This window comes from Spermophilus citellus, assembly GCF_964194105.1.
Source record: "Spermophilus citellus genome assembly, chromosome: 5".
NCBI classification, from domain to species: Eukaryota; Metazoa; Chordata; class Mammalia; order Rodentia; family Sciuridae; genus Spermophilus; species Spermophilus citellus.
The window spans coordinates 53,124,311-53,147,491 of record NC_138186.1 but is presented as its reverse complement, the minus strand read 5'-3'; the positions used below and the strand labels follow the sequence as shown (position 1 = coordinate 53,147,491).

The following is a 23,181-nucleotide window of genomic DNA, read 5'->3' as shown; positions in this document are numbered from 1 at the left end:
CTTCCTCAAATGTACAAAAATAGCTTTTAAAGGAAACCCAATTCAAGAGATAATTTTTATGACTGATTAGGTTTTGGCTTAAAGAATGGTATTATAATTAGAAAGCTTGGCTTAAACTAATAATTTTTTTTCCTGAAAACATATTTCCTAAAAGTTATCCTAAATCCTACAGGTTTCAAAACAGTTACACACAAAAAAATCCTACATTTGTGATATTAATGTACACATTTCCTATATATCCAAATAATATAAAAAAAAAAAAAACACAAAAAAGGAGGAAGGGGCTGAGGGTGTAGCTCAATGTAGTGGAGTTCTTGCCTGGTGTGCACAATGCTCTGGGCTTGAACTTTGGTACTGAAAAAATTCCCAAGATCCCTCTATTCTTTCTCAAAAAATAAATTTTAAGTCTTATCACATGTTCACTATCTCAAAAAGAAACCCTTCAAATGGTCCTGTCAGACTAGAAATTCCTACACTGTCATTGATGCACTGTTTCTAAATTTAAGTGTTTCTTAAACTTGATTGTATCAAAATTGATACACTTGGGGCTGGGGTTGTAGCTCAGTGGTAGAGCACTTGCTTAGCATGTGTGAGGCACTGGGTTTGATTCTCAGCACCACATAAAAATAAACAAAATAAAGGCATTCTGTCCATCTACAACTACAAAAAAAATTTAAAAGAAAAAAACAAGCTGAACTCTGACACTTTCAGTAAATTAATAGTTGTATATTAAACATCCATTATGGATAGGGACCATAGGACAGAAAGCAGGGGAAAAAAATCAGTCAAATCCTTCATAAACATTCATTCTCAAGATGTGTGTTTTCTAGTGAAAACACACCACATAGATGTGTTTCTCTGGTAAGTTTCTTAATTTCTCTGAGCCTCAGTTTATCCATCTGCAAAACAGAGATAACAAAACCCATCTGTTATGGTTTGAATGTGAGGTGTCCCCCAAAAACTCACAGTGAGACAATGCAAGAGGGTTCAGAGGGGAACTGATCAGGTTATGAGAGCCTTAAACCAATCAGCAAATTAATCCCCAATAGGATCGACTGAGTGGTAACTAGAGGCAGGTGGGGTGTGGCTGGAGGACGTGGGGTATGGCTTTGGGGTATTTATTGGTATCCAAGGGGACATCTCTCTCTCCGATTCCTGGTCATCATGTGAGCTGATTCCCTCTGCCACACTCTCTGCCATGATGTTCTGCCCCTCGTGGAGCCCCAAGGAATGGAGTCTACTCTCTATGAATTTAGACCTCTGAAACTTGTGAGCCCTCATATAAACTTTTCCTTCCCTAAAATTGTTCTGGTCAGTTCTTTTAGTCACAGAAGAGAATAAACTGACTAAAACACCATCCTATAGAGTTTTAGTGGGGACTGAATTAAATAAGACAATATAGGAAAGATGTCACTCATTAGGTTTCAATAAATGTTACTTCCTTTCCCATCAAATACTGTCAGGAAAACTATCTACATAGGTAGATGCAGCATTCTACCTGGAAAGGGTCTGTCTTCATCACCCCCACGCAGAGAAACTCCCTTATTTTCTGGCATATATTTCTTGGTAATGGGCAAGGACATCAGCCGAATGTGATGGATGAGTGAGCGCCAGGTATGAGCGCCAGAAAGCACTGGTTCTGGTGCTAATGGGCTGAAAGGTTGAATCACAAAGTAGGCAGTGAGCAAGATTAATCCCAGAGTTACAAGGACCTACAAGGAAAGATTAGAAAAAGATTAATAATTGTCCCAACAACAAAATACCTTAAGGCCAAGAAAAAACACAGTCCTTTTCTGATACTTCCAGAAGAATAAATCTGCTTTCATAAACAAGCCATTTACTTTCATTTCTGAAAGCATTTAAAGTTTGAGAACTAGGAGGATCCGAAGGCTCACCAAGTTCCTATCATACAATCAGAGGTTATGTCTACCACTAAAAAATATACACAAATAGTTTCACTATAAACATACAGTTTTCATCTGTGATGATGAACAACATAGTCAAATTTTCCAGTAACAAAACAACAAGAGCAAAGGCCAATTTATTCATAGAAAAATCAAGTTTCAAATGGTAGAATCAAACTCGAAGTGATTTTATTTTTACCTTATACACAGCTATAAGGAGAGGATACTGGGGTGGCCCTCTCTGAGGTTCATTCTTTTCCAGCAGCTGTCTGATAAATTTTTCGATTGCCTTCTCTGACATGCCACATTGATGGCCTGTCTGTCTCACCAAATCAACAGTCTCTGAAAGTTTGTCATAAATGCTGAGCTCATTAGCAGCAAGATCCATGTCTTCCAATACAAAATCCCTGAGAAATAGAAAAATAAATGTAAAATAAAGGTGGCTTCATTAAAGTACTCCTCCTCAAGGCTACTTCCTTTAGAGCAGTGTTTCTTCACCCTCTGAGATAAAGGACCAGCTTTATGTTATTCCCAATCTACTATAGATACTCTTATTAAACATAGTAAGAAAGATGAGACAATGTCAAACTATTACATTTATTTGTTTGTTTAAGATGGGATTTCATTATGCTTTCCAGGATTATCTTGAATTCTTGGAATCAGGTGATCCTCCTGTCTCAGCCTCCCCAGTAGCTGGAAGTATACACATGCACCACTGCACCTGGCTTTTTGCAAGTTTTTCAATGTTATTCAACTGTGGGCTAGTAACATCCTACATAGCAGCATCTCTCTCAAACAATTTCACTAGCTTTCAAACACTTTAAGGAGCACTGGTTTGGAGCATAATAAATCCCTAATGGGACCCTGAAGCACGATGACATCCTAAAAGATTTCTGAAACAAATCCCAGAAGATATCCTACTGGTTGTTTACCAAAATAAACATAAATGGAATACGGACAATGATGTTGATCAGTTATTTCTATACAATTCCACCAGGCTGATCTTTAAGCAACACAAGAGGAGGAACTGATCTGAAAACCGAGCAAGGGTTTCAGACAACCAAAATCCATGGCATGGGAGCTGTTCACATCTTGCAGCTTCAGGCCTGTGGCATTCCATAAACAGGATTTTAGACAATATATGGCATTTCATTTGTACTTTACTTAAAAAAATCTAAGGTTTTCACTAATTTCAAATTTTGATTTGTACTATTTTAAAGCCAGATTGTTCAGTGGCCATACAATAAATGGTAAAACCTCTCTGTACCATTTGAAAAGTGAAATTAGATTCTTGTTGTGTTTCACATACTTCGTTCCCAAAGTGCTTCTAACCTCAAAAAGCTCTGACATGACACACATGCATTCTTTCAGTAAGAAGATGCTGCCACCTGTAGGGTAGAGGACAACAGTATAGTTGCTTCAGCAGAGAAAAGGAGGCCTGAAATCTCACAACCCTGGACATACATCAGGCATCCTGTGTTCTAGCTGAGTGCCTCACAACAACTTTGCTTTTGCTTAAAGTGTTTTATTTTAAATTTTTTGGAGTTGTGTATGAAGAGAATGCCTTTATTTTATATATTTATTTTTATGTGGTAGTGAGGATTAAACCCAGTGCCTCACACATACTAGGCAAGCATTCTGCCACTGAACTATAGCCTCAGCACAAAGTTCTTTTTTTTTTCCCTCCAGACCATTTATGCCTTCATTTTAACATTTGCATAAAAGACATTTTGGATGCTATTTAAAAATGTGTATCTTTGGCCAGGCATGCTGGCATAAGCCTGTAATCCCAGCTTCTCAGGAGGCTGAGGGAAGAGGATTGGAAATTTGAGGTAAGCCTAGACAATTTGCCTCAAAATAAAAAAATAAAAAAGGTTGGGAATGTAGCTTAGTGGAAAAGCATTTGCCTAGCATACATGAGGTCCTGGGTTCAATTCCAGAACCAAAAGAAGAAAGAGTGCATCTTCAACAAATGGTGCCGGAACCAGTGGACAGCTACATGTAAAAGAATGAAGTTAGATCCGTCTTTATACTATAAACAAAAATTAACTCAAAATAGATCAAAGTCCTAAATTCATAAGCCAAAACAATAAAACTCTGAGAAGAAAACATAGGGGAAACCCTTCATGATATTGAATTAGATATTGGTTTCTTAGGTATGACACCAAAAGCATACTAAGCAGCAAAAGAAACAATAAGGGGCTGGGGATGTGTCTCAAGCCGTAGCTGGGTTCGATCCTCAGCACCAAATACAAATAAGATAAAGATGTTGTGTCCATCGAAAACTAAAAAATAAACATTAAAAAATTTCTCTCTCTTTAAAAAAATATTAAGAAAAAAAGAAAAAAGAAACTGGATTTCAACAAAAAAATTAAAAATGTCTATGCTGCAAATGATAACATCATAGAAATGAAATGGGGCTCGGGTATAGCTCAGTGCTTAGCAAGTGCTTAGTATGTGTGAGGCCTTGGGTTCAATCTCCAGCACCATCAAAAGAAAAGAAAAGGAAAAGAAGAAAGTGAAATGACAACCACATATTGGGAAAAAGTATTTGTAAATCACAATGGGATACCACTTCAGAATGGCTATGATAAAAAAAAAAATCAGCTAAGTGTTGGTGAGGACATGGAGCGACAGGAACTTGCATGCAAGTCTAGATTACATGCCTGTTAGTCTATCATTAGTACAGCAATTCTGATTTAAGTGGTATGGGCAGGTATGAGCATTTATTAAAGCTCTTTAATGTGCAGGCCAAGTTAAGACCCAAACCAAACGTTTAAAGGCATAAAGGGGACCAAACAGAACGGGTCTTTGAGAGATGCTCTGCTGGAACAGGAGATACACTGATGGGTGCTGAGCTGTGACATTTCAGGCCTCCCTTTCTCTCTTGGAGCAACACGATTGTTGTCCTCTACCTTACAGATGATGACACCTTACTGAAAAAATACACGTGTACCATGTCAGTGCTTTTTCAGGTTTCTGGTATGAAATATGTGATGTGAGTGGACAGTACACTGTTGTAGAAATGTAAAACAATATAGCTGCTACAGAAAACAATCGGAATTTCTCAAAAAGTTAAACACAGAATTAACATATGACCTAGCCATTCTACTTCCTAGGTATACACCTGAAGAAACTGAAATATGCCCACATAAACTTGTACCTGTGTGGGGCTGGGGATGTGGTTCAGGGGTAGAGCACTTGCCTGGCCTGCATTCAATCCCCAGTACCACCAAAACTAAAAAAAAAAAAGAAAGAAAGAAAACTGGACACAGTGGCACATGTCTATAATCCACACATGTATAATCCCAGAAATTCAGAAGGCAAAGGCAGGAGGATGGCAAGTTTGAGGCCAGCCTCAGCAACTTAGTGAGATAACATTTGGATAAAAATAAAATAAAATGATAATGACAGAGGCTGAAGTTGTGGCTCAGCAGTAGAGCATTCGCCTAGCATGTGCGAGGCCCTGGGTTGGATCCTCAGCACCACATTAAAAAAAATCAATAAATAAAAAATAAAGGTATAAAAATTTTTAAAAATGATAATGACAATAATAATAATAATAGGTCTGGGAATGTAGCTCAGTGGTAAAGTATCCCTGGATTAAATCCCCAGTACCACATACACAAAAAAAATATTGCATGAATAGCAGCATTATTTCCAAAACAAAAGCAAACCTAATGTCAATGAATGGATAAACAAAATGTGATTAAGTGGGCTGGGGCTGTAGCTCAGTGGCATAGCGCTTACCTGGCATGCATGAAGCACTGGGTTCAATCCTCAGCACCACATAAGAAAAATTAAAATAAACAAATGAAATAAAGGCATTCTGTCCATCTACAACTACCCCCCCCCAAAAAAAAAGGATTAAGTACCAGTGTATACAACAAAAACAGTATGCTAGGGCTGGGGATGTGGCTCAAGCGGTAGCGCACTCGCCTGGCATGCGTGCGGCCTGGGTTCAATCCTCAGCACCACATACCAACAAAGATGTTGTGTCTGCCAAAAAAACTAAAATAGGGGCTGGGGATGTGGCTCAAGCAGTAGCGCGCTCGCCTGGCATGCGTGCGGCCCGGGTTCGATCCTCAGCACCACATACCAACAAAGATGTTGTGTCCGCCTAGAACTAAAAAATAAATATTAAAAAAAATTCTCTCTCGGGCTGGGGATGTGGCTCAAGCGGTAGCGCGCTTGCCTGGCATGCGTGCGGCCCGGGTTCGATCCTCAGCACCCATATACCAACAAAGATGTTGTGTCCACCGAGAACTAAAAAATAAATATTAAAAAAAAAAATTCTCTCTCTCTCTCTCTCTCCTCTCTCACAATCTCTCTTAAAAAAAAAAAATCTCTCTCTCCCCCCTCTCTCACTCTCTTTAAAAAAAAAAAAACCTAAAATAAATATTAAAATTCTCTTTAAAAAAACCACAGTATGCTAAGTGAAAGAATACAGTCACAAAAGACCATTTATTGTACAACTACATTTATATGGAAAATTAAAAATAGGCAATCAATGTAGAAACAGATTAATAAACCAGGCGTGGTGGCGCATGCCTGTAATCCCAGTGGCTTTGGAGGCTAAGGCAGGAAGATCTCAGAGTTCAAAGCCAGCCTCAGCAACATGAGGCACTAAGCAACTCAGTGAGACCCTGTCTCTAAATAAAATACAAAATAGGGCTGGGTATGGGGCTCAGTGGCCAAGTGCCCCTGAGTTCAATCCCTGGTACTCCAAAAAAAGATTAATAAATAGTTGCCTAGGGGAAAATAGTGGAGAGAATGGAGAATGACTGGTAATAGGCACAGGGTTTCTTTCCAGAGTTACAAAAATGTTTCTAAACTTAAATTGCATTGATGACTACGCAACTTTCTATATATATTAAAAGTCACTGAATTATACATTTTAAATGGGTGAATTTTGTGACATATAAATTACATCTCAAAAAATATGCTTTAAAAATGTGTACTTATAGAATTTGAATCTATCCCTACTGCAACATTTATAACACTACTATTTTCCTATGTTCTACCCACCCATTGTCCAGCCACTAGATTCTAAGGTCTATGAAAGCAGGAAATAGCTCATGTATCCTTACTATGGTAATTGTCTTGAATAAAAAAGGTATTTGCATATACTTGTTGATAAAGATAACAAAAAAAAAAATGGGTAGAGGATGGTGAAACTGCTACAAAGGATTTAGAAATCCATCTATTAGAGTTTTTTTCCCCCAATAGAAAGTTTCTTAATGCATATGCTTAACAACTGTCGATTGCAACTGTTAACTATTTTGTTAGATAATCACTTTAGGTTCCAATATCTTGATTTTGAGGTTGGGGGAGTAACTTATCTGAGACCATCCAGTTAGCTGTCACCTGAGCTGCAACAGGACCTTACATTCTTTTCACTAAGCTATTCTGGATTAGCAGTCAGAAGGGATGGCAAAGCATTAAGAGTCATACCAACACCACCACCAATCAAAACACCCCAGAAATTAATATATATCCAATTAATAAGTCAGGAGAAGATCTCTGGGAGATGAGATTATAGCTGATTTTTTTGGGTGCTTTTTCATATTTTCTAAACTTCCTGTATTAATTTTATAACCAAAAAAAACACCACAGCTACTCTTAAAGAACATCACTGGGCACAAAGTGAGTCAGAGATTGACAACAGACAGTTGTGGGGCTATATGTTGCTACAAAGATTCCCGCAAAAAGAGTAAAGTGATAAATCATTACAGTATTTTTCACATCTTGGTTTTGTGACCAGTGATCCCAGAGGCAGCATTTTTTTTGTTTGTTTGTTTAAACTGGGGATTCCCCCCCCCAAGTGCTAGGGATTGAACTCAGAATATCACATACCCTAAGCAAGTGCTCCACCACTGAGTCACACCTCTACATAAAACTGGAGACATTTCTGACTGTCATCCAGAAGGATGCTATTGGCATTTTGTAGGATGTGATGTTAATTAAACAACAAAATCTTTTGTCTCTTTTATTAAACAACAACACAAAATCATGGCTAAGCATCAAGCATGAGAGGACTGAATGAAATCAGCTGAGGCTTAATGGAAGTCCATTTACCTCCAGAAAGAAGGTCCAACTATGGCAGAAGTAAGCTTTGCCACAGAGGGAAGTTCAGTAGAGTGAGCTTGATTCTTAACAGTGGCTTAAACCTGAAAGGGCACAGGCATGATCACTAGTGGAGTTACGAATTCAAGGTATCACGCATCATCCTGGACACACAGAAGTTCTGCCTAAATTGTGGGGAATCCACTTCAAGACCCCCTGTGGATGCCTAAAACCATGGATAGTACCAAACCTTATATATATCATGTTTTCCCCTATGATAACGTTTAACTTACAAATCAAGCACAGTAAGATATTAACAATAATAACTAATATTAAAATAGAACAATTATAACAAAAAACTGTGATAAAAGTTACACGAATGAGTTCTTTCTTAAAACATCTTATTGGATTATTCTCACCCTTCTGGTGGTGATGTGAATGATACATGTCTACATGATGAGATTAAGTGAGAATGAACACAGGCACTGTAACATAGCATTAGGCTACTATATAAGCTGCTTGATCACAAGCACTGCCATACTGCAACAATCTGATAACCTACATGGTTACCAAGTAACCAATGGGCAGGTGGTAGGTGACAGGTAGCATGTGCAGATTAGATATACTAAACAAGAGACGACTGACACTCTGGCTAGGACAGCACTTAGAACAGCACACAATTTAAAACATAAACTATTTATTTCTGAAATTTTCCACTTAATATTTTCAGATCACAAGTAACTGAACTTGCCAGAACAGGGACTATTATACTGAACTGCCAGTTCCTCCATTAGTAGACTCAGGCACAGAAGCTTTTAAGCCTCTTCCTCACTGATTAATGGTACAGTACTGTTTTAGAACAGTAGTTTTCAACTAGGAGTGATTCTGCTCATCAGGGGACATTGGGTGATGTCTGGAAATATTCTGTCAACACTGGAGGAGTGGTATCCAGTGGATAAAGATTAAACATCATACAATGCACAGGAAAGTCACCCCTAACCCTCACCCAACAAAAAGCTGTCCTGCTGAAAATGTTAAAAAAAAAAAAAAAAAGCTGAGGTTGAAAAATCTTGCTTTCAAGAGAGGCCTGTGAAGGTCTGGTGATGCAGCTCAGTGGTAGACTTGCCTGGCATGCAAGAGGCCCTGGGTTCAATTCCCAGTACCTCAAAAACAAAATAAAATAAATAAACAAAACCCAAAGAGGCCTGTGGGAGGTAAGCCAGAGAGCTGCTTCACTTCTAAAGGAGTATTTCAGGAATAGGAGGGAACAATGAACATTTCAATGAGATGTCCTACTCAATGCCTTCTGGTTTCGTCTATGAAGAAACAGGGTAGGGGCAAATCTAACAGAATTACTTGTCAGGAGCTTTGGAAGCCTTGTAGATAGAGACATCTAGTGTCTGGGAAGGACCAGTGGATATTTTCTCTGGTCAACTGTCCAGGGACAATGTGAATCTTTATCCTGCTCTTTGGTGGCCCAAACAGCACCTGAGATGGGTGTGACCAGCCAAGATGTCAATCAACCAGCTGACTGCAAAACTGCAGGAAGGAAGACTCTGCCCTTGAAACCTTATTCCTGCCTTTGATGTACCCCCTTATATAAACGACCGGAGCCTTTTTTGTTGTTGTTGTTGTTCTAGTTCCAGAACCTATGTGCACTAGATCTATCAGGGGCTTCACCTTTTGTAAATATATTTCTGAGTATTTGTGTTTTGTTATTCACTAATTATTTGAGATTTTAAGTTTTAGGGTGGCTTAGGCTTCCTCCTAGGCAGGAAGAAGAACCCCCAGTGAGATGCTGACGGACAACCCCCCGATAATAACTCATAGAACTTACTGATTTAAAAAAAAGTGTATTTAAAGCAGAAATCAGACTAGGAGATCAAATTTCACCTTTGCACTGTTTAATAGAGAATAAATACTTCTTTCTATTGATACGATTAATATGTCTGGAACATTGATATGACATTACCCTGGAGGGTCTCAATTTTGGGACAGCTATGCCAGCGAGGCAACTCTCAGTTACAGTACTGACTCATTCTTTAAAGCACAGAAGGGGAAACAATACAGTTAAGAAAGTTTTAAAGCTCATATAAATATATCCCAAACTTCAACAATCTACTCTCATAACCAGAGTAACAGTAAATGATCTTTTCACCTACTTGGGTCTTTAGTGTCCAACTAATTACACAGCATTGTGAGCATTCTTTAGGGTTATGAATATATTCCACTGTATTTTTCTCATGATTTCCATTAATTGAAGATATAGTCTAAGGAACAAATATGTTCCTTGGATTGAAATAAAAACTATTAAGAAAAATCCACCATATTTAGAGGAAAACTAATTGATACAATTTTTAAATGATTAATATGATTTAAAAGAGTAATAATTTAAAACAGTACTGAGTGCTTAAAATTTACAATCAAGGTACATTGTGAGTGGGAATGTAAACTGGTACAGCTACTCTGGAAAATAGTATGGAAGTTCCTTAAAAAATTAAAAATAGAGGGCTGGGGATATAGATCAGTTGGTAGAATGCTTGCCTCACATGCATAAGGCCTTAGGTTCAATCCCCATCACCCTCTCACTCCCCAAAAATTAAAATTAGAACTACTATATGATCCAGCAAATCAACTGGAAGGTACACATCCAAAGGAAATAAAATCTAGATCTCAGGATATCTATACACCATATTCACTGCAGCATTATTCACACTGGTCAAGACTGGAAGCAACCTAAATGTCCACTGATGGATTAATGAATAAAGAAAATGTGATATGTAAATACATGAAATATTACTTAGCCTTTTTTAATATTTATTTTTTTGTTGTAGCTGGACACAATACCTTTATTTTATTTATTTTTATGTGGTGCCGAGTATCGAACCCAGGGCCTCATACTTGGTAGGTGAGTGCTCTACCGCTGAGCCTCAACCCCAGCTCTATTATTTAGCCTTTTAAAAGAAAGAAACATGGCCATTTGTGACAGCATGAATGAACCTGCAAGACACTGTTTAGTGAAATAAACGAGGCACAGAAAAACAAATACAACATTATATAATATTGATTAATAATTAATTAATACAACTTATATAATTAATCTAACATGTTTAAACACAGAACCAAAGAGGCACAGTGGTTTCCAGGGCTGGAGACAGGAGAAACTGAAGATAACAAAGTTTTAGTTATACAAGGTGAATTAGTTCTAGAGACATACTGTATAGCACAGAGCTCAAGTTAACAATATTGTACTCTTATGCTAACAAGGTAAATCTTAAATGGTCTTAATCATAATAATAAATAAGGAGGCAGGAGAAAACTTTTGCAGGTGAATACCCAGGTTGATGGTACAAACCATGGTGATGGTTTCACTGGTGTATATTTATCTTCAAACTCATAAAAGTTATATACATTAAGTATATACAGCTTTTTGTATGTCAATTTTATCTCAATAACATAGTTGAACATTTTTTAAAAATATGATCCAAAGGAATTCTACTTTCTTAACATTTCAATCTAATGGCCCCCTTTTGGGATACCTCTGCTCAGTGAGACTTGAATATTTCTTTCATTTGTTCTTTTTCTTTCTTCCTCTTTTCTTTCCCCAATACTAGGGACTGAACTCAGGGGTTCTCTACCACTGACCAATATCCCCAGTTCTTTTTATTTTGTGGCAGGGTCTTGCTAAGTTGCCCAGCATGGCCTTGAACTTGTGATCCTCCTATTTCAGACTCCCAAGTCACTGAGATTGCAGTCCTGCCTCATTGCACCCTACTTTTTTTTTTTTTGCAATACCAGCAATTGAACCCAGGACCTCATGTATGTTAGGCCACTGCTCTACCACTGAGCAACATCCACAGTCCTAGTTCTTTCTTAACTCTGAAAATATGCCCCTTCCTGGTTCAGAGAAAACAGCCTTCACATGAACTCATCCTCAATTCTGTATTTCTTTCCAAACTTTTTATTTTGAACATTTCAACCTTCCAGAAAAACAGAAATAGTAAAATGAACATCTTTCTTTCAGTTACATTTATCAGTTTGTAACATTTGTCCATATCTGTTTTTTCTGTTTTTAACCAGAATTATTTAAGAGTTAATTGTTAACACATTATGAAATCAGTTCTATATATTTCAGCATGCATCTCCTACTAAGGATATTATTCTATATAACCACTGGCATTATTATCATACCCAATAAAATTAATAAATTCTCTAATATTACCTAGTATTCTACCTATAGTCATATCCTCCCATTGCCTCCCCTACCCCTCAGACAAAGACCTTATAGCTTTTTCTTTTTATACCAGGGATTGAACCCAGGGGCACTTTACCCCTGAGCCACATGCCCAGCCCATTTTATATTTTATTTGAAGACAGTATCTTGCTGAGTTGCTTAGGGCCTCACTAAGAGGCTGGCTTTGAACTTGTGATCCTCCTGCCTGAGCCACTGAGATTACAGGCACGTACCACCATGACCAGCCCCCCATCCTTTTTAAATTTTTTATTTAAATATTTTTTTAGTTGTAGATGGACACAATACCTTTATTTTATTTATTTTTATGTGGTTCCAGGGATTGAACCCAGTGCTTCACACATGCTAGGTAAGCGCTCTACCACTGAGCCATAACCCCGGTCCCTAATTTTTTTGTTTTGAGACCAGTTCTTACTAAGTTACTTAGAACCTAAGTATATTGCTGAAGCTGGTTTTTAATTTGCAATCCTCCTGCCTCAGCCTTCCAAATTTCTGAGATTATAGGCATATATTATCTTACCAGCAACCTTATAGCTTTTTAAAAAATCCAAGATCCAGGGGCTGAAGGTGTAGTTCAGTGGTAGAGCACTTACCTAACATGTGAAAGGCTCTGGGTTTGATTCCCAGCACTGCAAAAAAAAAAAAAAAAAAAAAAAAAAAATCAATCCAAGATCCAACCAATAATCACATATATCATCTGGCTATTGTGTCTGATGTATTTAATCTATAGTAAATTCTGAGAATTATTATTATTTGGTCCTTTATGTCATTGACATATTTGAAGCAGAAGCTGCCACATTTTTAAACTTACCTCCACCTGCTCCCTTCCTTGTTTTTTCCAGTTTCTAGTACTTTAAAAAAAAAAAAAAATCCTTCCCCTCTAGAATTCCAGTACTCTCAGAACTTTCTCTCACCACAGATAAGCTCCTGGGGCATAAGGGACACTTCATTTATTTCTTCTTCCTCAAGTCTGTTTGTTCATTAACCTGCTGAAATCACATTTCTGCCCGCCTCACTCTACTGATCCTGCTCTAAGGTTGCCAGTGGCTTTCTAAATGTCAAGTCTAAAGGACATTTATGCAACCTCTCTGCAGCAGCTGTTATGGCTACCCATTTTCTTCCTCACATGTTCTAAAACCTTGGCATAACTCTTGTTCTCTGGCTAAGACTGGCCAGGACACCATAGTTGTCCTTGACCTTTGTCTTATTGCCTCCACAGCTTCAACCACCAGCTATTAATGATTTCCAAATCTCTTCTCCAATCTAGAACTCTCTCCACAGTTCAAGACCCACCCATTTATTTAACTACCTACCAGCCATCCAGACCCAAATTCCCATAGTTTCCTATATGTAATGTGTCCATAATATTTCCCCTTCAACACTTTCTTCCCACTATCTTCCTTTCCTTAATAGAAAAACTAGTCTTCCAAATTAAAAAAAAATAATTATCCTCTTCATACCTCATTCTCACCAAACTATCATTAATTCCTCTTGATTCAACCCCCTGTATAATTTCATATCATCACCTTTTCTTTAGCTCCACATTAATGGCACAGGCCAGGCCCTCAATACCTTTTCTATGGACATCATAAAAACGATGTTAATTTCTTTTTTTTTAACATTTTTTTTAGTTGTAGATGGACATCTTTATTTTATTTTTATTTATTTTCATGTGGTGCCGAGGATCGACCCAGTGCCTCACATGTGCCAGGCAAGCACTCTACCACTCACTGAGCCACAGCCCCAGACCAAAACCATGTTAATTTCTATATTTCCAGTCCTCCTTTCCAGTCTATCCTCTCTCCTGTGCACGTTCTTTCCTTGAAACACATACTGGCTCATGTCAAACACCTTCCAGAGTCCTTATCAGGCACAGTTTAGCATGGTGGTTAAGGACACAGGGACTGGAGTTGGAAAATAAAAACTAGATGCAAATGCTAGGTTTTTCCACCTACCGTATAGGCAGGAGACACTACTTATCCTCTTTAAGCCTTTCAGCTTTCATTTATAAAACGGGGATAATTATGTCTACCCCACAATGTTAAGACTACAAATGATATAAGTAAAACATCTGTTCCAGACAAACTCAGTAATAATTGTTTTAAGATGAAGTCCAAATTACTCACAATACCCCTTTATGATCTGGTCACTGTCTACCTGCTGAGTCTCATTTCTGTTAACCCTTCCTCATATACTACACTACTGTGCTATTTCACATCTTTTTGCTTTTATAGTTTCCTCTGCCTTAAAAACCAAGCCCCCAGTGCTTTGTCCAATAAGTGAACTCCAAGACTCCAACATTAATTTTGCCCTTTGATCCTTATGCAACTGTCACTTTGTATTACATCTATTTCCCTGTCTACCTCCTACACTAAATTATGAGTTCCTTGAAAGCAGTACTAAATGGGAGAAAACAACTACACAAAAACACTAAGAATGGACACTAAAATTCACCTCAGACATTGAACCTTATTATTGTTGAGCAAATTTATGGAAAGGACCTAAAGAAAGCATTCTGTTCCCAAACTAACCAAATGTAACTAACAGGTTTTTTAAAATACTTTTTTCCTTCTTCTTCTTGTAATGCATCAGTCTGACAAGGGTTTAAGTGAGCAGATTAGGAACCTTAGACTTCCTTTTTGTTTCACAGTAGCTGTAAAGGAATAGGAATTCAAACTGGATCTTGAAAAGTTTTAGTTTAAGGCAAAAAAGGCTTAATAGGGTCTCTTTCTGCTTTCTGGTATGCATGTTGGGCTATGTGAACTTTCAGTCAAAACTACAAAGTGGCAAAATTGAACTTGTTTTTTGTTTTTTTGTCTGTTTGCTTTTGTACCAGGGATTGAACCCAGGGGCACTTAACCTCTGAGCCACATCCATAGCCCTCTTTAGTTTTTCATTTTGAGACAAGTCTCCTTAAATTGCTGAGGCTGGCTTTGAGCTTGCAATCCTCCTGCCTCCAGAGTTTCTGGGATTACAGGTGTGCTCCACCACACCTGGTGAACTTGTTTTGTTTTGTTTTAAGGCATGTTGTTCCTTAAAGGGAAGCTAAGAACTCAAATTCAAATAAATGATTCTATAATGGGAGAGATGTCTAGAAAATTCCACCATGGGAACTACCAAATGAGCAATTGCAAAGATCGGAATACTAAGAACATGGGAGTAGTCTCTATTATAAAGGTGACTGACGACTACTTTCAAAGAAACATTCTCAAATACCATGCCCACGTGGGCTCTTAGCCCCGAGAAACTGTGGTCTTGCGGGTTAAGTCTTAAAATACTATGACACTCAATTTCCTCATACTAGTATGGAGGTGATCACAAACACTTGGGTTACTCGTGTCCATGCACCAACACCTATTCCTTGGTAAAATCCAACATGCCAGGCTTATCACATAACAAGTCCACATTTTTTTAAAAGTATTTTCCCCGTAGCAACTATTAGGAAAAGACGTTTCGGGGAGCGGGGGATCTGCTTTCACTATACTGTATTTATGAAAACAAGAAATCCGTCAAAAGGGCAGTAGAATCTAAACTCGGCAGGCACCGCTCGTCTTGGGCACTCTGACGCCTGCGAAGCGCTCAAACGGGGTCACCCTCCTTTCTCCTCGGCAGGGTCAAGGAAAGAGCCGTCTTAAGGGAGTCAACCCTGCGGGGACTGTCCGGGAAAGCTGTCAGTCAGCAAAACGCGACTCAAAAGAAAAGGGACCGACACTGGGGTGAAAGGTGGCAGCAGCAGCGGCGCGGGAGGGGCTGCGCGAGGATGTCACAGACCCGCACGGCCGCCTCCCCCCCTCCCGGCCTCGGGCCCCAGCGACTCACATGCGGGCCCTCGCCCCCTCGGGCTCCTCCCGCCTCGGGGACATCAGCCGCCGGGCGTGGAGGATGGGCCAATTTCCTGCTTCCGGGAGCACAACCCGGAAGCAACAGCCACACCACAAGCGAGGTCGCACGCTCTAGGGTAGCTTCTCCTTCCCGCCCTGTGCTTCCGCCAAGAACGGAACGCACGACGCCGCGGGAACTCTCGCGATATCTGGCGAGCATAGGTTCTGGCTCCCCCTGGCGTCCCTCTTGCTGCGTGGCTCTTTCAGTCTTCTGTAGTCCTGGCCAGGGTCTGTCTCCCACGTGGACTGACAACAAGCTTCATAGCAAAACTATCCATTCAACAGTCATTTACTGAGTCCCCTAACTGCGTTCCAGGCAGTGTGATAGGCATTGAGGGATGGGAGCAGGAGGGAGAAGCGCAGCCCTTTCTCAAATTTACACTTGGCCCACTCATTTGTATTTATTGAGAACTTTCTCGGTGGCAGACATGACTGAGCGCTCTACATGGACAAAACCGCTTCAACAACCCTATGACATAAATAGCCCCATAACGTTTATGCTCATGCAAACCAAACATGCTTAGGGAGAGGTTAACTAGCTGGAGAATGAGCTCGCATATAAGGAGTGGTGGGCTCAGCATTTAATCCCAGACTCCTTATCCTGCCCAACTGCATGGCCACAGCTCTTAACTGCTTTCTACATGAGATCTGCAAACAAGATTCTACTGGATTCAGACTAAATGCTACAGCTACAAAGGCAGTGTGTGATGTGATGCAGGGGTAGGGAAACCAATGAACCAATACAGACCCCAAAATAGAGCCTCACATGTAAATTATACACATTACCTACTGTTGTAGGGACAAAGGAGGCAAGGCACCAAAGACAACAGGAAATAGTTTTATTTGGCTGCAGCCAGGTTCAGAGGGTACAGCCTTTGCTGTAATCAATTAATCCCCTGAAGTTTCAGGGAGTTTCAGAGTTTTATACCCAGCATGTAAGGGGAGGGGCTCAGAAGTTCACAGTCTGCAGAAGTTCACATAAAAGCAGCTTTTTCTTTCACTGTTCTGGGCAAGTTAACTCTTCAAGGACAACACCTGAGAAAGGGAGAGCTTCTTCTCCCCTATCTTTCCTCCCCCTGCCAGCTGTTACCATGGAGCCCAGTTGTAACTTATCTTAAAAATGTAGACATCTCTGTGAAGCCCAGCTCAAGGCCAGAGGCCTTGTTTGCACATTTCTTCAAAGTACTATACTTGATATGTTTGTAAAAAACTAGTAAGGGGGTGTCTAGCACCTGGAATGCTGGAATCTTCTCCGCCAGTGGCCAAGTAAACAGGGTGACATGTAAATAGGAAGTTTATCTACATTGGACTCTTTTGCAGAGACTCTTTTGCTGACAGTCCCCAAATCAGCCATGGTGAAGAGGGCTTTTCTGTGGAGAAAGGGGATGCCCACTTCACCTACCACCCAGCAATTCTACAAGGTATCTACCCCCCCAAAAAAAATCATATACAAGTATCCCAAGACACATATAAGAATATTCGTAGTAGCAGTATTATTTGTTAGAGGTACAATCCGGAAGCATACAACAGAATATTACACTGCACAAAAAAATGAAAAATGGTCATTGCATACAATTGCATGGATACATCTCCCCAGCATAAGATTAAGCAAAAGAAGGCAGATAGAAAAATATATATTTTATTACTATTTATACAAAATTCAATCGTTGATATTAGAAGGCAGAAAGCGCTTTCCTTTGGGGAAGAAGGAAGAGGTAATAATTAGGGGGTGGCCTCTGAGGAGCTGTAAACTTTTTTTTTTTTAATTCGATGGTGGTTACACATGTGGGTTTATTATGTAGTTTTTTTTTTCTTTCTTTCTTTCTTTTTTCTTTTTCTCTTTCTTTTTTATGGTGCTGGGGATCTAACCCAGGGCCTTATACACACCATAAATGCTCCACTATTGAGCCATATCCCCAGCTCTCTACTTTGTAATAATTAATTAACCTATCACAATTAGGGTCTGTCCAGTTTTCTGAATGTATGTTATACTTCAACAAAAATTTTTACTTTAAAAAAGTACGCTGGGGCTGGGGTTGTGGCTCAGTGATAGAGCTCTTGCCTAGCATGTGTGAGGCATTGGTTTCGATCCCTGGCACTACATAAAAATAAACAAATAAAACAAAGGCATTGTGTCCATCTACAACTAAAAAAAAAAAAAAAAGAATGTTTAGAAAAAAAAAAAGTGCTCTGGACAGCCCAGCACAGTGATATATGCCTGTAATCCTAGTGACTTGTGAGGCTAAGGCAGGAGGACTGCAAGTTCAAGGCCAGCGGCAGCAACTTAGCAAGGCCCTAAGCAATTTAATGAGAGACCCTGTCTTGAAATAAAAAAATAAAAAGGGCTGAGGATGTAGCTCACTGGCAAAGCACCTTTGGGTTCAATTCCCAGTACCTGAATAAATAAATGCTCTGTGGAGCCCAGAGGCCCTTGAGAGTCCAGACCTGCCTTTTCTTTCAGTGTCCATACCGCAGCCAGAGTACCGTTGCCAACATACAAAATCTGATTCTGCCACTTCACAGTTCCAGATCACCCTCAGAATCGAGTCCCTTGACCCTTCATGACCCCACTTCTCTTCTGTTACACTCAGGCCCAGGACAGCCTGGGAAACACTCTCTGACTTTCCAAACTCTGTATAGTGCTCAAGAGAAAACAATTTTCATGGTCTAGGCAAGGGAAGTGGAAGAAAAAGAAACCACTCAAAAAAATATTTCCAAGGTATAACAGACCAGGAAGGCTGCCAGAAGGGGAAGGCAGGGGAAAGGCACGGGTGCCAGCTCACATTCACTCTTGGTGGGTCCTGGCACTGATCACATCCTCCTGTATGTTCTCTTCCGCTGTAAACCTGGCGGTTGGAAGACAGAGAAAAGATCCTGGGTGTGAAAGTCTTCAGTAAACTGTAAAGTGGGAGGGAAGGGATAGAGTAGCTGAGAGAACATGAGAAATCAAGATATGGCTGGTGACTAAGGCAATAGGATTAGGGCGCAGAGGAGGACTGGTTTGGGGAAGAGGCTGGGGAGCAAAATGATAAATCTATTCCTTCCTTCCCTTTTTATTCCCCCCCCCCCCAATATTGGGGATTAAAACCAGGGACTCTCTACCACTGAGCTACATTCCCAGCTCTTTTTATTTTTTATTTTGATACAGGGTCTCCATAAGTTGTGAGTTTGTGATCCTCCTGCCTCAGCTTCCAGAATAGGTGGGATGACAATCATGTGCCATCATGCCTGGCATCTATTCTTTCTTCAGTAATGGCCTCTCTCTGTTGAGATTTAGAAAAGTCCTTGACAAAGTTCCCTGATAACCTCACAGTGTGGAACAGAAACTGCTGGTTTGTGAATTGATGCCTTAATTTGGAGCAGCCACTGGGGCTCCCACTGCTCGGGCTCCTTATCAATATTAACGTGAAAGGACATGGTCCCTAAAGTGGGTTCTTGATAAGCTGCTTGGAGAGATTAGAATCTGACACAAGCAGTTAGACACCAAAAGAAGGCAGCACGGAATGAAGGGCCAAGAGGAGTCTGAAGATATACAGGAAAAACAAAACTCAAATTCAGTTTCTCTTACTACATTCTCCCAGCACAGATCACTTCTAACACCAGACAGGTAAGGTTTTCCCACACACACTAAGCAAGCCATCAATTACTGGTATAAATCAGTGTTCCCACACCTCGGATTTGACTAATTCACTCCAGTGGCTCACAGAACTCAGGGAAACATTTCTATTTACTGGTTTATTATAAAGGACACAAATGATGATATGCATAGAGCAAGGTATGGGGGAAGAGGCATGGAGATTCCATGCCTTTCCAGAACCTCCATGTGTTCAGCTATCCAGAACCCTGTCCTTATCTTATTTCCCTCCAGTGCTGGGGGCCAAACTCAGAGCCTCACACCTATAGGCAAGTGCTCTTCCACAGAGCCACACCCCCAGCTGCGCCCCTTCCCTTCAGGTTTCTTATGGAGGCTTCATTACGTAGGCATGATTCATCAAATCAGTAACTATTGGTGATCGACTTAACATTCAGTCCCTCTCCCCTCCCCTGAGATTGTGGTGGAGCTGAAAGTCCCAATGTCTATCCCACCTAGATCTTTCCCATGACTATCCCTCATCCTGAAGCTACCTAGGTGTTGCTGGCCACCAGCAATCATTAGTATACAAAAAAATCTGTCACTTTTTGAGGCAGGAGGAGTTCAAAGCCAGCCTCAACAATGGCGAGGCACTAAGCAATTTGGTGAAACCCTGTCTCTAAATAAAATACAAAATAGGGCTGGGGGTGTGGTTCAGTGGTTGAGGCTTTCTGTAGGAACTGGGACAAAGGCAAGATCTGGGAAGACCTGCAAGGAAAGAGAACAGCCTGGACAAAGGCCTAGAGGAGGGAATGTTGGTGACACATACAGGCATGAAAAAAATCACAGGGGTGATTCTGGAGAGGTCAGTGAGGGGCCAATGATAGAGGGTCTTCAAGCCCAAGTCAAGTGGTTTAGGACTTCACTAGGCAAAGAAACCAATTCAATGTTTTAGAGCAAAGTGACACACTACAAGATATTTCAGGAGGAAGTTTTGACTGCTAATGTGTGTAGGGTGGATCAGTGGGAGAAAGCCCAAAGGCAGGGAACCCAGCAAGGGGGCTTCAGAATAATGTTAGTGTTAAAAGTCTGAAATGAAATTGAGACTAGGAAGGAAGGCTTATAAATTGGGGATCTTTGGAAAAAAGAATTGACAGGACTTGATGATAAGTCACTTATAAGGAACAGAGGGAGACTGGATGGTTTCTAGCCTGAAAAGTGATGTTTCTGTAAAGTTTATAATTTTGTGTGTGTCTGTGGTGCTGAGGATCAAATCCAGGGCCTGTAGCAGGCAAAGCAAGCATGCTAGCACAGAGTTACAGCTCCAGCTCTACATAATTAATTTTACTTTCAATGGAAAACATTTATTTAGACGATACAGGATAAATGGAGTAAATACAAGCTATTCTGACTTTAATGTTAACTATCATATATAATTCAGGAAAAGAATCTAGGTGTCTCTGTCAACTCCTATAGGCACTAATGTTTTTTTGGGGACAAAAAGGCCATTAACAATAAAAGCAAAACACTGTTTTATTCCTGTGTAAAATCCCAATGCATCCTCATTGTTCCTGAAGCTTCCCAAGACACAAAGTAAGGAATTACACATAATTAAGACTTTCCCATCCAGCTCAAGGATCACAAGATGAACATAAACACATTTTCAGGGGGTGAAATTAATCATACTTTACATTAGCACAGCACTCATCAGTTTAAAATGTCGTTTCATGCTGAGCTCAATGGCACATGCCTGTAATTCCAGCGGCTCAAGAGGCTGAGGCAGGAGGATCACAAGTTCAAAGCCAGCCTCAGCAACTTATCGAGGCACTAAGCAATGCAGTGAGACCCTGTCTCTAAACAAAATACAAAAAGGGCTGGGGATGTGACTCAGTGGTTAAGTGAGTTCAATCCAGGTACCCAAATTAATTAATTAATTAATTAAATGTAGTTTCACATCCATTAATCATTTAATAAAACCTGAGCAACAGTGCTCAGTACTGAACAAGGAGGGCACAAAGATAGAGGAAGCCCAGTCCCTCTCTGAAGGAGCTAGTCTAGTTTATTTTGACAATCTTATACACTTTTATTCTGGCTTAACAATTAAGGACATTAGGGTTAAACTAGGGTTGTGAACACAAGCTCACCAGGTGTGGTACAAGCAAGTTATTTCATCTCTGTAAGGCTCAGTTTTCTGAAAGAATAATAACACTTATGTTAGGAAATTTGAAGGTCAAGCCTGTAAATACATGATAAAGTGCTTGGCTTAATGCCTTGCACATGGTAGGCATTTATTTAGTCTTTATTAAGTAGTGACAAAGCATTTATAATTTTATTTACCCGATTTTTTTTTTATTTAAAACAATTTTTTGTATTTGTAGATGGACAGAATGCCTTTATTTTATTTATTTTTATGTGGTGCTAAGGATGGAACCCAATGCGTCACATGTGCAAGGCAAGCGCTCTGCCGCTGAGCCACTGCACCCCCTCCATCTCCATTTCATTTTTGTGGACCCTCTGAATCTTTTCTCAGTTTCTCTTTGTTTCTCCTTCTCTTGCCCTGAGCATTTTTTTTTTTTTTTTTTTTTTTTTTTTGGTGGTGGTGGTGGGGCGGGCAGTGTGCTGGGGATTGAACCCAGGGACACTCAACCACTTAACTACATCCCAGTCCTTTTTAGTTTTTATTTGTAGATGAAGGCTGGCCTCAAAACTTCAATCCTCTTGCCTCCATCTCTCAAGAAGGAGGGATTGCAAGTTTGCACCAACCCACCCAAAAGAGAAACGTTAACTTTAGAGCACCATCTATCCAAGGGCAACCATTTTAAACCTCTCCCTTGCTCTGATCTTTCTGACCTACATTTTCTTGACTTTCCCCTTCCTTACCTCTCATTTTCTTTCACATCTTTCCTTTTCTCCCTCCAGACACCTTGCCTTTGGAGTCTGGAGACTCAGATTTGTTGTATGGCTGTGGAAAAACAAGTCATCTAACTGCTGTAAGCTTTCACATCTGAAAAATGGAAATAATACTAGCTACAGGATTCCTTTGTGGAGATGAGACAACAAAGTGTAAAAACTGGGGAAATCGCACAGCTCCTTGTAAAAGTTTGTCACTAGGATCTCTCAATTCTATTTCCTTTCGTTTTTCATTTCCTGTTCTTCCCTGGCCAATTATGGGACTAAGAAATTCTTCAAATTGAGGCCCGGTGCGGTGGCGCACGTCTCTTATCCCAGCGGCTTGGGAGGCTGAGGCAATACGATCACAAGTTCAAAGCCGGCTTTAGCAACTTGGGGATGCACTTGCATTTGCAATGTGCAATTGTCTCAAAACAAAAGTTCTGGGAATGTGGCTCAGTGGTTAAACGACCCTGGGTTCAAACCCTGGAACAAAACAAAGAAATCTTCAGGTTGAGTGTTAGGATATCCTTCCAATCGGAGTGAAGACTCGAAGGCCCCGCCTTCCTTGCCTAAAAGGACCAATGAGGTCGTGCTGAGAGTGGCGCGGTCTCTCGT

The 23,181-nt window shown here is 40.0% G+C and overlaps 1 protein-coding gene across 12 annotated transcripts in view; it reads right to left on the bottom strand.

Moving 5' to 3' along the window:
• Positions 1–16,220, bottom strand: part of LOC308648696 (bombesin receptor-activated protein C6orf89 homolog) — a 54,788-nt gene extending 38,568 nt beyond the window's left edge. For 2 of the 12 annotated variants that reach the window (XR_014021903.1, XM_081293648.1), the window contains exons 1-3: positions 16,042–16,217; positions 2,104–2,311; positions 1,499–1,712 (exon numbers count right to left, since the gene is read on the bottom strand). Coding sequence is in view for 11 of the 12 variants with exons in the window: in XM_081293648.1 (XP_081149774.1) it covers positions 1,499–1,712; positions 2,104–2,311; positions 16,042–16,085 (466 nt within the window). In the remaining variant the exon portion in view is untranslated. Of the gene's footprint in view, positions 1–1,498; positions 1,713–2,103; positions 2,312–5,067; positions 5,143–5,654; positions 5,909–10,817; positions 10,925–12,510; positions 12,852–13,033; positions 13,290–16,041 lie in introns of those variants that run through there. The other 10 variants (XM_081293653.1, XM_081293656.1, XM_081293654.1 and 7 more) reach the window with 10 other exon arrangements.
• Between the last annotated feature and the right edge of the window lie 6,961 nt (positions 16,221–23,181).